Raw genomic sequence first — 16,300 nt, forward strand, 5'->3', positions numbered from 1 at the left:
GTGTCTAGTCTTTATCTCTGTATACACATAAATAGAGATTCTCTTCTTGCTTTCTTGACATTTATTCAAATCTTTAAAAAAATCATTTAGCAAGGTTATGTGTGTTTAAGGAAGGAGAAAATATGTTGCTTTTTGTATGCGCCAAGTGCTTGTATGTTTTATCTCATTTAATCTTTGCAGTAACTCCCAAGTGTGCATAATTATTTCCATAAGAAATGAAGTGAATAACATTTTAAAGTATAAAGTGACTTATCTCAAGGTCACCCAGCTAGTATATAACTCAACCAGATACCGAATCTGTAATTTCATAAATTAACCATGTCATGTTTCTTACAGAATTTGGCCTCAGTATGTGAAGGATAGAATTCATTCCACCTATATGTACTTAGCAGGAAGTATTGGTTTAACAGCTTTGTCTGCCATGGCAATAAGCAGAACGCCTGTTCTCATGAACTTTATGATGAAAGGCTCTTGGGTGGTAAGTCAGCTGTTTTTGTTTTTCTTCTAAAGATCTCAAGATTAGATGAAATATATTGGCGGGAAGGGGTATTAAATGGGAAAGAACACTATTGAACAAGTTTTTGTCCAAATAATGTATGAATTACAGTTTGATCATCCCTAATTTGAAATCCAGAAATGCTCCAAAATCCAAAACATTTATGGTGTCGACATGATGCTCAAAGAAAATTGTAGCATTTCAGATTTTGGGTTTTTGGATTAGGGATCCTGAAACCTAGTAACAATGAAGTGTAATGTAAATAGTCCGAAATATGAAATCTGAAACACTTCTAGTCCCAAGCATTTCTGATAACAGATACTCCACGTGTATTAGCGCAGCTGAGATAAGTAGGAAGTGCATTCCAGGTAGGTCAGCTATTATTCTTTATTAAACGTGTTCGAATAATACCAGGAGTTAGAAATTAAACCTAGAAGAACAACGTTCTTGTCTAGCAGCAGATACCAGTCTCTATTTTTTTAAGCAGATTACTAAAAAAAAAGCAAATGCCAAAAATCATCTTAGAAGTCAGAGGGAAATGCCCATCACAAAGACCTAATCATTTTATGCAGTTAAGAGTAGAATAGTGCTGCTACTATTATTCATAAGATCTTGGCCTTATAGAAAATTTTTTTTTAAATTCAATGAGTTTCTCTTGAGCACTTGTTATTTTGCTGGATACCTGAATATGAATATGTGTCCCCTATTCTCCTACTATTTGGTAGAAGAGATGAACTAGAATAAGTGGCACAGATACGCAATAAGAAATAGAAAGTGCAAAGTCAGTTAAGAGTTTCTGTCTTTGCATTATTCAACAAGGTCCATGAAGGAGACGTTTATTTCATCAGGGTTGTTGAAGGCTAACATATTTTATTTATTTTAGAAGTAGACAAGAGGGCCTGGCGCCGTAGCTCACATCTGGAATCCCAGCATTTTGGGAGGCCAAGGCAGAAGGATGACTTGAGCCCAGGAAATATTTTTTTTTTTTTTTTTTTTTTTTTGAGACGGAGTTTCACTCATGTTACCCAGGCTGGAGTGCAATAATGGCGCGATCTCGGCTCACCGCAACCTCCGCCTCCTGGGTTCAGGCAATTCTCCTGCCTCAGCCTCCTGAGTAGCTGGGATTACAGGCACGCACCACCATGCCCAGCTAATTTTTTGTAATTTTAGTAGAGACGAGGTTTCACCATGTTGACCAGGATGGTCTCAATCTCTTGACCTCGTGATCCACCCGCCTCGGCCTCCCAAAGTGCTGGGATTACAGGCTTGAGCCACCGCGCCTGGCCAATTTTTTTTTTTTTTAATAGAGACGAGGTTTCACCATATTGGTCAGACTGGCCTCGAACCCCTGACCTCAGGTTATCCACCCGCCTCAGCCTCCCAAAGTGCTGGGATTATAGGCATGAGCCACCGCGCCCAGTCGACACTGTAATTTTTAAACAAATGCAAAATATTAAAAATTTTATAAAACTGGACAAGGACAATGCAGTGTTACGAAACAGTTTAAGCAAAGAGGAGGTAGGAAACCCCAATTTTAGAGGTGACTTACATCCCCTTGGAAGAAAGTTCAAGTGTTTCAGGTCTGGAGTGTGAAGAAGACATGATTAGAAAGGATATATTGTCAAGGCCAGGCATGATGGTTCATGCCTATAATCCCAGCACTTTGGGAGGCCGAGGTGGGTGGATCACTTGAGATCAGGAGTTTGAGACCAGCCTGGCCAACATGGTGAAACCCTATCTTTTAAAAAAAAAAAGAAAGCATATGATTGTCAAGCTGTGGAGAGAACCTGCTAAGCAGTCGCAGGCCATTCGCAGGCCATTGAAGATAGTGGAACAGCAAAAGTGTGATTTATATTTCAGTTTTAAGAACTAATGTAGAAGAGACATGGAGCAGATACACCAGCTGTGCCTTTGTAGGATCTGAAATGATGGATGATAAGAACCTGAACTAGAGCAGAATGTGAGACTGGAGGGGAAGGAGAGTTCATGTAACAGGGCAGCCGGAGTACCTACTAGAATACTGACTACCCACATAGGGAACTGAAATCCATAATATTTCCACTGTATTGTACTTTACTAAAGGATAACCATTTATGTAGTTTTAGGATCATGCTTTTCACGTAGATATCATGAATCTCCCAAGACAGAGGTTCACAAAGACACAGAATGTTCTCACTGGAAATGTCAATTTTAATCAAAAGCAAATTATTTAAAACAATACTTTTTAATAAATATGACAATATTTACCTAAAATTTTAGGCCCTAAAATGAGGCTTCAAAGAAGTTTTGTGTTTGGGTCATATCCTCAGTCTGAGCAAAAGATTACCCTCTTCCACTGTTAGTAATACAGAAAATACTTGAGAAAGCCAAAGACAAGTGCTACAGAGATGAAGATATGACCTTTTAGGGGTGACAGACATACATGTACAAACACACACATAGACGCACTGATAATGTCAGTTTGTCCCAAGAGCTTCTGAGGAGAGGTATCTCACCCTGCTCCTGGGCAGCCAGAGTACCTACTAGAAAAAGCTTTTGAGGGCCAGGCGTGGTGGCTCACGCCTGTAATCCAAGCCCTTTGGAGGCCAAGGTGGGTGGATCACCTGAGGTTGGGAGTTCAAGACCAGCCTGACCAACCTGGTGAAGCCCCATCTTTATTTAAAAAAAAAAAAAAAAAAAAGAAAAAGTTTTTGAGATGAGGAGGCAGTACCTCAGTAAGTCCATCAGATGTGGAAGGGGGAGGTATTCTTAGGCACAATGGTCTGAATCTGGGGCATGTTGGCAACCGTGCCAGTCAGTATGGTTGGAATGCAGAGTTTGAAGTGAGACTGGATCATAAAAGAGCTTAAAATTTAATTGCAGTAAATATCCCAAAAGTGTGAAATAGTTTATAGTAATTATTTCTCATTAGAAAATGGTAGAGTGGCGCTTGATATGCTTTCTTTTTTAATATTTTTTAAAAATAATAGACTTGATCTCTATGTTTACTGAGACTGGACTTCAATTCCTGGGATCAAGTTATCCTCCCCCCTCAGCCTCCCAAGTAACTGACACTACAGGCGCATACCACTGCACAGACAGCTCACTATGCTTTTGTGTATTAAGGTTTTCCCATTCTTGGCAAAACCAGCTGTTTTTTTTTTTTACCTGTACTTTATATCAGAAGTTGAATATTTTGATGTTCGTGGGAGGGACAGATAATACAGATGAGAAGGCCTGGTGTGTCACACAGGAGATTATTGACATCTAGAGGTGACTGACATCCAGAGTAGCCCTCTCAACTAAAAGCAGTCACCATGTTCTATTTTTTTGTTTTGTTTGGCGATCTATGAAAAAAAAAAATCTGCTGCCTCATTTTGTCCAAGGGCTACAAGTCTGCAGTCTCTGCTTTAAATTTGTCGAAGATTATCACTGTCTTTTTTCCATTATATATTACATTTCTTCTTGTCATACGAAAGGAATGTTTAAATATTATAACACTGGAAATCTAAGATATGCAAAGAAAAGGAATGAGGGGGCTGGGCGCGGTGGCTCACGCCTATAATCCCAGCACTTTGGGAGGCCGAGGCGGGTGGTTCACGAGGTCAAGAGATCGAGACCATCCTGGTCAACATGGTGAAACCCAGTCTCTACTAAAAATACAAAAAATTAGTTGGGCATGGTGGTGCACGCTTGTAGTCCAAGCTACTTGAGAGGCTGAGGCAGGAGGATTGCTTGAACCCAGGAGGCCGAGGTTGCGGTGAGCCAGGATCGTGCCATTACACTCCAGTTTGAGTAACAAGAGTGAAACTCCATCTCAATAAAAAACAAAAAAAAATTAGCTGGGCATGGTGGTGCGTGCCTGTAGTCCCAGCTACTTGGGAGGCTGAGGCAGGAGAATTGCTTGAACCCAGGAGGCGGACGTTGCGGTGAGCCAAAATTGCACCATTACACTCCAGCCTGGGTAACAAGAGCGAAACTCCGTCTCAAAAAAAAAAAAGAAAAAAGGAAAGGAATGAGGGGCTAGGCATGGTGGCTCATGCCTGTAATCCCAGCACTTTGGGAGGCCGAGGCTAGCGGATCACTAGGTCAAGAGTTTGAGACCAGCCTGACCAATATGGTGAAACCCTGTCTGTACTTAAAATACAAACATCAGCCGGGCGTGGTGGCATGTGCCTGTAGTCCCAGCTACTCAGGAGGCTGAGGCGGAAGAATCGCCTGAACCCAGGAAGTGGAAGTTTCAGTGAGCCAAGATCATGCCACTGCACTCCAGCCTGGGCGACAGAGGGAGATTCTGTCTAAAAAAAAAAAAAAAAAAAAAAGGAATGAGGACCAAATTATCCATAACCCTGGAAGGGTAGAAGTATAGAATCTTATATATCATGTGCTCTGATATCTACTTTGTATTTTTCAAGTCTTCATTTAGCAAATACGGAGTTCAAAGCAATGTGCTATATACTATTTTTTCTTTTTAAAAAACTAATTTGTAAGCATGACTGATTTTAAAGAAAATGCTATTTGTGTTATACAAAAATATATTTTTTAATTAAGAGTTAATTATCTTGGGATCCCTAAAGGGTTTTTGTTTCACCCTTGTCCAGCAAAAGTAAAATTGTTAAAAGATGTGTCAGGCCAAGCTTAAGTTTTGAAGCTGTCTACAAAACCTCATATATGGCAGTAGGGGGCACTCATGCTAAGCATGAGTAATCTGAAATAAATACAGTAATCTGAAATAAATTTAGGGCCTTTAATGTGCCAGAAGAATGTAAGCTTTGATTTTTTTCTTTTTTTTTCTTTTTTTTTTTTGAGATGGAGCCTAGATCCGTCGCCCAGGCTGGAGCTCAATGGCACGATCTTGACTCACACCAAATTCCACCTTCCGGGTTCAAGCAGTTCTCCTGCTTCAGTCTTCCGAATAGCTGGGAATACAGGCGCGTACAACTCCACTTGGCTGATTTTTGTGTTTTTAGTGGAGATGGGGTTTTTGTTGGTCAGGCTGGTCTCAAACTCCTGACCTGAGGTGAGCCACCACGCCTGGCCCAAAGCTTTGATTTATTATCTTTAATGTTTTTACTACTTTTTTATTAGAAGTAACTAATTGTACTTCAAACCCATGGGTTTCTGCTTTGTTTTCATATAAGGATCAGTTTTTCTTAATAGTATTTTTCTTTCAGACAATTGGTGCGACCTTTGCAGCCATGATTGGAGCTGGAATGCTGGTACAGTCAATACCATATGACCGGAGCCCAGGCCCAAAGCATCTTGCTTGGTTGCTACATTCTGGTATGTTCTGTTTTAAATTGGTAGGAGACAACCTTGACTAATAGCTGTTTTGGGTGGCTCTTCTCAGTTGTAAATGACCTACATGTAATTTAAACCTCATGTTTGGAAAACACAATTTTCTTCATTCATTACTGACTGCATTATTGTCAAGACTTTTGCTTTGAAAAGTTGATTTTGCTACTAAGGCCATGAACATCTTCAATACAAAACCTGTCTCTTCTGACAGCCTAGTATATGCAGAGATTTAATTTACATTTGTATATTTTGTTCAATACCAGAAGGGTTTCATATCTAGTACACATCATTTGAGAGTTGTTTTTTGTCTGGTATATTTAGAAAAATTAAAAACTGAGCATAGAGAAAGTTGTGCTAAAAATGTTGCTGCAAAATACAAAACTGAGAGGAGTCCTAGAAGAAATGTCTTGTGTAGAAATTTCACCCAGTGTTTTGCTTAGAGCAAAAAGTATTTTTATATTATTCATCACCATGAAATGGTACACCTTATTAACCATATACCTTGATCTAAAAATGTTAGTCTTTAGACTAGTATTGGAAATTCAGTATCTTTATACTTTGTGCTTAGTCTGAGATAAACTACATTTAAGAAAAGGGTAACTTATTCTGCTTAGCACTGAAATAATGCATTATCTAAGATTTTTTTCATTTGAGTTCCATTTATCTTTGTTAAATTATTGGGGAATTTTTTACTATAATTTTTATAAAGATCTTTATAAATATCTGACAACTAAAATTACTTATATATAAGCTGTTAGCAATCCTTATTATGTAAAGTAACAGCAACGTCTGTCTTAGAAGTTCCCACAGTTTAAGATTATCATCCTAGGCTTTTTCTCTCCCTTTACTTTATTCCCTTTTAGCAGCAGTAGGTTTGACCTTGAGTTATTTGTTTTAAGCTTGTTTATCTCAATTCTTATATGAATACTGTAGAAACTAGTGGTAAGCTAAGATTCAAATAGGTATGTGGAATTTAATGGTTACTAAAAATGTGATTAGTGTTTGCTTGTGAGTTGCGATTGTTTAGAAATAGTGTTAATGTTGTGATATAGAATTTGAATAGTCGCCAGTTTTTGTTGTAGAATTTGGTGGGGTATTATTATCTAAAGGCAGAACTTTTTATAATCATAGTGCTTAAACAGTAAGGTAAAATATAAAGTAGCAGTTAGAAGTGACATTTTCCTTTTGCTTTTTGTTAGGAAATACTTAATGAGCACTTGCTCTTTCTCCAGGTGTGATGGGTGCAGTGGTTGCTCCTCTGACGATATTAGGGGGTCCTCTTCTCATCAGAGCTGCATGGTACACAGCTGGTATTGTGGGAGGCCTCTCCACTGTGGCCATGTGCGCACCCAGTGAAAAGTTTCTGAACATGGGTGCACCCTTGGGAGTGGGCCTGGGTCTCGTTTTTGTGTCCTCACTTGGTAAGTGGCTGTGTTTTCATGCTTAACTCTTGGTGCATAGTTTCCTGTAATCTGAAATACTCCAATATCCTAATTCATTTAGTCATTTATTTTAAAAGTTCTTTTAAAGATTTATGCTATTTTAACTGGATTTTACCACCTGGCATCATATAAAAATCACGGCAACATGGTTAACCATTATTACTGGTTTTACCAAATGCATCTAAAATGGGAAAGTTGGTCTGAAAAATGTGAATATTGCTGTGATGCAAGAACCTTCTTGTGAAATGGGCAAGTGACTCATTAGAGGAACGAGTATCATGGGTTTTGAACTAATGTAAATAAGATTGGACAGTGCGTATACCCAGGTGTCTTCTTACCTACACGGTATACCAAGGAGATTTTTTTTTTAAGTAATAAAAATCTTAAACTCAGTTATCAGAAATCCTTTATTTAAAAAAAAAAAATCTTAAGTGTTTTCCCATTTTGATTTCAGGATCTATGTTTCTTCCACCTACCACTGTGGCTGGTGCCACTCTGTACTCAGTGGCAATGTATGGTGGATTAGTTCTTTTCAGCATGTTCCTTCTGTATGATACCCAGAAAGTAATCAAGCGTGCAGAAGTATCACCAATGTACGGAATTCAGAAATATGATCCCATTAACTCGTGAGTAATGCTTTTTATTTCACACTGTTACCCTGTCACATAAGGATGCCTTTGTTTAACCTGTTTTGCTTTATGGCTGTATTAGTTTTTCTAGGGCTACTGTTTGTAACAAAATATCACAGACTGGGTGGCTAAAAACAAAACTTGATTCTCTTGCAGTTCTGGAAGTCAGAAATCTAAAATCAAGGTGTTAGCAGAGGTGTATTTCTGAGGGCTCTGAGGGAAAACCTGTTCCCTGCCTCTCAGCTTCTTGCTACTGCTGGCAGTCCTTGACATTTGTTGGCTTGTAGATGAATTATTCCAGTCTCTCCCCCCTGTTTCACATGGTGCTCTTCCCGTGTGCCAGGGCTTAGGATTTCAACATATTTTGGTGGATGTGGGGAGGGGCAGTCACAACTTAATCCACACCAATGGCTTTGTCAGATTTTCTGTTTTATTTCTGTTGCAGTTTAGTCTGTTCTCTCTTTAGTAAACTATCCAAAAAACCTCTGATTATATTGCAGTTTAGTGTAATGCTTCAGTATTCATTACATTTTGGGAGTATTTTTGTCTATTTTTATGAGCTAGCCTCGGGGTTCAATAAATAATGTGCTCTTACTGGTCAGTTAATTTTTTTGGTAGTGTATTTTTGCAGACTTTCAAACTGAAGAAATGAAATGTATTATTTATTGGAAAATGTGTATAATTGACTTGGAATTTTTCATGAAAGCCTTTTTTATACTTCTAGAAATTAGAAACTCTTCAGTGTAAAGATTCTAGTTTCAGAGATAACCAACTTTAGTTGGCATTGTTATAATTTTTTTTTTGTCTTGGCGTCTTCCAAAGTAGGTTATTTTATTTAAACAATTTTCTTGAGTTTCATGGTGTCTGTCACATATTTAAGTAATTTGTTTTTCCTTATCTGAAAATAAAACAATGTAATGGCTTTGGAGGAAAAAAGTTGCTGTAAAGCTTACAGATTTGTAGAAGTTTTCTTTAGAGGGGTAAAGTGGGTTTATTAAATGCCAGACTGTATCTAACAGGTTTTAATAAGGGTGTTTCTTTGGTGGTGTTTTGATTATTTTATTGTCTACCACCCAGTTTTTTTTGCAAGTTGATACATGCAGAGTGTCAGAAAATAAAATAATAATTTTTTAAACTGCTCTTTAACACTTAAAAGATGAGTCTGCCAGAAAAAAGACCTTAACTATTTTCTAGTCTAAGACTTCTTTAGTTGGCAGTTAATACATTTTTAATTTTCATGTTATATCACCAGGACAAATAGTATTGCTTTTTCTTCGTTTCTATATTAAGAATTCGTCATTGCTATTAGAATTGCATCATATGTAATGGGCATAATTTTCTTTTGTAGGATGCTGGGAATCTACATGGATACGTTAAATATATTTATGCGAGTTGCAACTATGCTAGCAACTGGAGGCAACAGAAAGAAATGAAGTGACTGAGCTTCTGGCTTCCTTACTACATCAGACATCTTGCTCGTTTAGTAGGCAGATATGCATTAAATAGTTTGTACGAGCAACTTTCATTGATGTTTAGAAGATAAGAACATGTCATTGTGTTTAAATGTTCCAGTAATGTGATGCCTCAGGCCTGCTTTTTCTTCTGGAAAATAAATGCAGTAGTCCTCTCCCAGTAAGCACACACATTTCCAGTTCTCACGTTTGCGTGATTTTAAAGTGTTTTAATGAATGTGAAAACTAAAGTTTGTGTTAGGAGAATGTAAGTGTTTTATCTATTTTAAAATTTGGTAGGTTTGCTAAGTAAAATTTAGCAAACCTGTGTTTGCATATTTTTTGGAGTGCAGAGTGTTGTTATTAACATTATAAGTGATTTAGGGCTTTGGTAAAGGGACCAAAGAGAAGGAAAAAGTCACCTGCAGTCCTTTGATTTTTAAATACTTAAGACTTAGCACTTGTGTGATTGATGAGTGAAGAGCCAGTGAGAAACATCTGGGTATTTAGAAACAAGTGAATATTGTTGTTACATTGATCTGCTAAACTTAACAAAACTGCTAATCCTGAAACAGACACAGGTGATGCATTCTCCTGCTATTGCTTCTCAGTACTCTTTCCAATATAGATGTGGTCATGTTTGACCTATTTTTAGGAAAGCACAGAATATTAATCATACAGAGTATCCTTGATGGAATCATGTATGTGTGTTTTACTTTTGAATGTTACAAAAGGAAATATTCTTAACTATTCTCAAGATAAAATATTCAAAGCATGAAATTTGTTGCTTTTTCAAGAAATACAAACAATATATTCATGACTGCTAGGTGTTTATTTTTGTATATTTATTGAATTGTCTAATTGAATACAGCTTGCTTTTGTTATTTCTTCAAGCTTTCAGGGCTTTATAGAAAAGCCTGTTTGTAGCTTACACTTAAATATGAAAGCAGTTTTTCTCCTAAGACTTGGTTTGTTGCATTCCCTCGCAGACTAAGCACTAAAAGCAAAGCAACACAAAACTAGCTCTGTCTTAATAATGTATTAAGATGTATCAACCCAAAAGTTTAATGGGGAAAATGCTTCATTAATTTCCCCAGCGGAATTTTACTTCTGTACATTGCCACATCATTACTTTCTTGAGACATTAGTTAAGTTTTTTGATACAGAAGTGTTATTTTTGGAAGTCTTTAGTGAAGGGAAGGAAGTCTATATATTACTGAGATGGTTGCTATTTTTGACAAATATTTATTACAGTAAACCAGAAATAATCATCTCAGAGTACATAGGATGCTTATTTCTGAAACAAAGATTTCACCTAGATGGTGATTGGTCTAATTTTTTCAAGTGAATCATGTGCATGCCATTTGAATAGGGATTCATTCTAGACAATGGCTTGATTCCTTGCCAGTGTAGTATAGTGCAGTGTGGTAAGTCCATAGTACTTGTAACTAGACTACCTCTACTTGAATCCCAAGTCTACTTATTTCTTACGTGACCTTCTTGGACAAATTACTTAACCTCTCTGTGCCCAGTTTCCTCTGCTGTAAAATGAAGATACTGAAACCTGTCTTACAGGGTTATGGTGAAACGTGCAGGCACTTAGTAAGCATTACATAAGTCTTAGCTGTTGATGTTGTTTTTTCTAAGTAAAAATATAAATTCCAATTTTCTATTTTTCTCCACACCATCCTGATACCCATATCAGTGTGATCTTAAAGTGCCTGTTTTCTTTAGTCACCTTTTAGAACCCAAAGTTTGTATCTTTTTAAAATTGGTGTCACTCACACACGAAATGATACAATTTCAACAATGGTGTCAGGCAGTTTATCTAGAAAACCAAGGGTTTTTCTACTTTTTTTTTTTTTTTTTTTAATAGAGATGGGGTCCATATTGCCCAGGTTGGTCTCGAATTGGGCTCAACCCCCTCACCTTGGCCTTCCTAAGTGTTGGCATTACTGGCGTGAGCCACCGCCCCTGTCCTGGGTTGTGTTTGTTGTTTTTGTTTTTGTTTTTAATTTAACAACATTATTTTATCGGACAACTTCTGACTTTGCTAAGATAAGACTATGTAAAATATATAAAAGATAAGCTAATATATAAAATGTGTTCATTTGTGAAATACAGTTGTAAGCCAGGCATGGTGGCTCATGCCTGTAATCCCAGTACTTTGGGAGGCCAACGCAGTGGATCATGAGGTCAGGAGATTGAGACCATCCTGGCTAACATGGTGAAACCCCATGTCTACTAAAAATACAAAAAAATTAGCTGGGTGTGGTGGCACATGCCTGTAGTCCCAGCTACTCAGGCTGAGTCAGGAGAATTGCTTGAACTCGGGAGGCAGAGGTTGCAGTGAGCCGATAACACACCACTGCACTCCAGCCTGGGCAACAGAGCGAGACTCCATCTAAAAAATATATATATATATATATACACACACACACACACATATAGTTGTAAAACAGTAATGGAAAAGAAATCACTGGTTTCTTGGCTCTTGTTGTTTTTCTCTCATTCACAGCAAAGAGTAACAGGCTGCAGATTAATAGGCTTTAGGTAAAAAAGGAAAACGTTCATTTTTTATTTTCTGACATCATCTGAAATACTAAAGGATAAATGAAACCTGTTTTAAAATAATCACAAGAAAAAGGCCCTTTGAGTTTTTTTTTTTTTTTTTTGAGACGGAGTTACACTCTTGTTACCCAGGCTGGAGTGCAATGGCACGATCTCGGCTCACCGCAACCTCCGCCTCCTGGGTTCAGGCAATTCTCCTGCCTCAACCTCCTCAGTAGCTGGGATTACAGGCACGCGCCACCATGCCCAGCTAATGTTTTTGTATTTTTAGTAGAGACGGGGTTTCACCACGTTGACCAGGATGGTCTCGATCTCTTGACCTCGTGATCCACCCACCTCGGCCTCCCAAAGTGCTGGGATTACAGGCTTGAGCCACCGCGCCCGGCGATTGTTGGTTAAAATGGCATTTATTGAACATTCATTCAGAAAACATGAATTTTTAATGTAACAGGTGCCATGCTAGCTGGACCCAGGGGAGACAATGATGAATAAAAGTAATTGCCTTCTAAAGCATAGCAAATCCGTGTAAACACGGCCATACGCCATTGGATGAGTGTCAGGCCGAGGTGGGTGGATCACCTGAGGTCAGGAGTTCAAGACCAGCCTGGCCATCATGGAGAAACCCCATCTTAAAAAACAAACAAAAAAGGTAACCAAAATTGAAATGCAGACTATTTTTGAAATGTCCCTGGAGGAAGTTTTCAAGAGTAAGCACAGTAGGTAAGGCACATAGAAAAAGGTAGTGTGCACATTTCATGCAATGGACCCTTGTTGGAGGTGGGTTGCAGGGAGAGATGGACAAAGTGGAAAAAGTCTCCAGGTGTGGTGGCTCGCGACTAAAATCCCAACATTTTGGGATGCTGAGGCAGAAGCATTGCTGGAGCCCAGGAGAAGACCAATCTGCCCAACAACAACAAAATAGGGCTCAGTGGTGCATGCCTGTAATCCCAGCTACTGAGAAGGATTGCTTAAGCCTAGCAGTTTGAAGCTGCGATGAGCTGCGGTTGTGCCACTGCCCACCTACTGGGACAAAAAAAAAAAAAAAATAGGCATATTTCTGTTGAAATTATAGCTGGGCCAGGTGTGGTTCATGCCAATAATCCCAGCACTTTGGGAGGCCAAGGCGGGTAGATCACGAGGTCCTGAGTTCAAGACCAGCCTGACCGAGATGGTGAAACCCCATCCCTACTAAAAATACAAAAATTAGCCCAGCGGGGTGGTGGGCATCTGTAATATCAGCTACTCGGGAGGCTGAGGTAGAGAATTTCTTGAACCCAGGATGCAGAGGTTGCAGTAAGTCAAGATCACACCACTGCACTATAGCCTGGGTAAAAGAGAGAATCCATCTCAAATTGTAGCTGGGTAGGATGTGTCCAGGTTAAAGATACTAAAACAGTGGTAACCCAAGACTTGTTTCATTCCAGTAGGGTAGAGTGGCCCAGCTACATTAGTAAGAGCTGATGTTTGAATTAAACTCTTTGCCCAAAGTTTGATCTTTGCACAAGGTCATATGGCTGGGAAGAATAATGAGACAAACTCCCTAACCAATTATGCAGGGCAGATAGATGATAGATCTAAAATCGTGTTTGACACAGCCATATAAAAGAAAGCAAGCTTGTCCTTATAGAGTTAGATGGAGGCCATTATCCTATTAAAAACAATAAATTAACTCGGGAGCAAAAAACCAGATGCCCCATGTTCTCACAAACAGGAGCTAAACATTGAGGACTCGGGGACAGAAAGATGGCAACAGACACTGGACACTCCTAGAGGAAGGAGTGGGGCAAGGGTTGAAAAACTATTGGGCGTTATGCTCATTATCTGGGTGATGGGATCATTGGTACTCCAAACCTCAGCATGATGCAGTATGCACAGCTAACAACCTGCACGTGTATTCCCTAAATCCAAAATAAAAGTTGAAAAAATTATGTTCAAGAGTCACAAAGCCGGGCGTGGTGGCTCACGCCTGTAATCCCAGCACTTTGGGAGGCCGAGGAGGGTGGATCACAAGGTCAAGAGATCGAGACCATCCTGGTCAACATGGTGAAACCCCGTCTCTACTAAAAATACAAAAAATCAGCTGGGCATGGTGGCACGTGCCTGTAAACCCAGCTACTCAGGAGGCTGAGGCAGGAGAATTGCCTGAACCCAGGAGGCGGAGGTTGCGGTGAGCCGAGATCGCGCCATTGCACTCCAGCGTGGGTAACGAGAGCGAAACTCCGTCTCAAAAAAAAAAAAGTCACAAAAGCACTGTACAAATTAAATAGGTTGAGATTCTATTAAATTGTAACTCACTTTTAAAATCTTGGAAATCAGTATTCTGAGTAAGTTAAAGGAAATAGTACATGGACATTTTAGTTTTTTGCAAAATCGACCTCAGTGAAGGATAATAGAAATTGTGCCTTCCTCACACTTATTTCTTACATAGGGTACCAAAAAGTCCTTTTTTGCATTGCCCACTCCACTTTGAGCTGTGAATCAAATCACTTTTTTAAGGTCAATTTAATCAATAAGACGAAATCCTTCCTAAATGCATTCAATTTTTTTTCTTTTTTCGCACAGAAAATGATTCGGTTCCAATGCAATGCATTCAATTTTTAACTAGCACAAAATGGAAACGATTTTTCAGGAATAGATTAGAAAGCTACGACCTTGAGGACTTTCTGCCTTTAAAGGAAGATTCTTTCGTGAAGCAGTTCAGGAAGATGGAAGGTGAACATTCAAGTCATTAACATTTGAGAACCACGAAGAGAGTGTGTGGTGCCAGAAGCAAAAATGAACCTAAACAAAAGACTGGTGGGGGAGGAGAATTATAAGAACCATGCCACCCCACATCTCACAGGCTGTTGCCCAGTTGGCATGGGGGCAGGCCTAGCACAAGCTCTTACCCTTAGTCTCAGCCTCAGCATCAGCTTGCATCAGACTGAGTCACCCAATGCAATGTCAATCTTCTTCAGGGGACTTCTCTCAACCTCCCATCTTCCGTAGAGAGCTCGATGGATGGTGAGGGTGTTGCAGCCTCACTGGACACAGATAGTAGAAGTGTGGGGGTCCCCGTGGCTACACTCAGATACAATGAATGTGTTCTGGCAGCACTAAATGGACATTTTTCCTCACAACTGTACACACAAGTTTAGTAGTTTTTAAACATTTAATTCATGCTCTCCACTGGGCAATTAGTAAAAGCAGTATCATGACCCATAGGTATATCATCAGTGAGCCATCGTTCATTCCTCCAAGTTACCCTCCATATGCCTGACATGGATTTTCTCACCTGTGTTCCCAGAATGGTTTTACACAGTAAACAGAGAAAACAGGCCTATGGCATTCTCACTGGAGGAATGTTACAGGTTTATTTTATTTGCTTAGTAGTTACATTATTTCTAAGATACAACATTTTTTGCATTTCATTTCTGAAGTGTATGATTTTTTTTTTTTTTTAAAACTTGCATATCTTAAAGTCAGTGGCATTTTAAAATAGAAAAAAATTTCGGGTGGTTTTCTTTTTCCCATGATTTTCTAATACTTCAAAAAACAGGTATCTAAAGCATTGTCTTTTGATAAATGACTGTAGTAACTAATTACTACTTACTGGTGATTCAGAGGGGGTCTTCTGAAGTACAGACAAGCTGACCCCACCCAGTTATGTACCTTTTTGAAGGTTTCTGTCTCTCTCTGTCTGTCTTTTTTGCTTAAACAACAAAAATTTATTTTCTTACAGTTCTGGGGGCTAGAAATCCAAGTCTAAGGTGACAGCAGTTCTGTTTTTGGTGAAGAATCACTTTCTTTGTGTGTGTGTGTGAGATCCAGTCTCACTCTTGCCCAGGCTGGAGAGCAGTGGCGTGATCTCGGCTCACTGCAACCTCCGCCTCCCAGGTTCAAGTGATTCCCCTGCCTCAACCTCCCGAGTACCTGGGACTACAGGTGTGCACCACCACACTCAGCTAATTTTTGTATTTTTAGTAGAGACAGGTTTTCACCGTGTTGGCCAGGCTGGTCTTGAACTCCTAATCTCAGGTGATCCACCCGCCTCAGCCTGCCAAAGTGCTGGAATTACAAGTGTGAGCCACTGCACTCCTTCAAAGATGACTTTCTAGCTTGTAGATGACAGCCTTCTTGCTGTGTCCACACATAATAAGACTGGGGAAGCAAGAGAGAGGGCCCAGTTACGTACAAGTTAAATGGACATCAGCAGTGCAGACTGACTCCCAAACAGGAATATGAATGGAAGTTAAGAGAGGGCACATTACTGGTTTGGTATGATCTGTTAGTGAGTAGAGTTAGGGATTTGATAGGTTTGTTCCATTTGAAAGAATGAACTCTTAGTACCAGTTGTGGGGAAACACAAGGACAAATGGTTGGAAACCCATAGTTCTAGAAGACAGCATCCAACGGGCAGTGGGAGTGGGAGGTAGCCAGGAGGGATCTAATTCT

General features: G+C 39.3%; 1 protein-coding gene across 4 annotated transcripts in view; it reads left to right on the forward strand.

Moving 5' to 3' along the window:
- GHITM (growth hormone inducible transmembrane protein) overlaps positions 1-10,257 on the forward strand; it is a 14,965-nt gene extending 4,708 nt beyond the window's left edge. For 3 of the 4 annotated variants that reach the window (XM_017520827.2, XM_017520829.2, XM_017520828.2), the window contains exons 5-9: positions 337-478; positions 5,650-5,758; positions 7,006-7,194; positions 7,670-7,841; positions 9,193-9,562. In XM_017520827.2, the coding sequence (XP_017376316.1) occupies positions 337-478; positions 5,650-5,758; positions 7,006-7,194; positions 7,670-7,841; positions 9,193-9,277 (697 nt within the window). In that variant the 3' untranslated portion in view covers positions 9,278-9,562. Of the gene's footprint in view, positions 1-336; positions 479-5,649; positions 5,759-7,005; positions 7,195-7,669; positions 7,842-9,192 lie in introns of all 4 variants that reach the window. The other variant, XM_017520826.2, reaches the window with a different exon arrangement.
- Positions 10,258-16,300: the final 6,043 nt, after the last annotated feature.

Source organism: Cebus imitator, unplaced genomic scaffold (assembly GCF_001604975.1).
Source record: "Cebus imitator isolate Cc_AM_T3 unplaced genomic scaffold, Cebus_imitator-1.0 Scaffold886, whole genome shotgun sequence".
Classification (NCBI taxonomy): Eukaryota; Metazoa; Chordata; class Mammalia; order Primates; family Cebidae; genus Cebus; species Cebus imitator.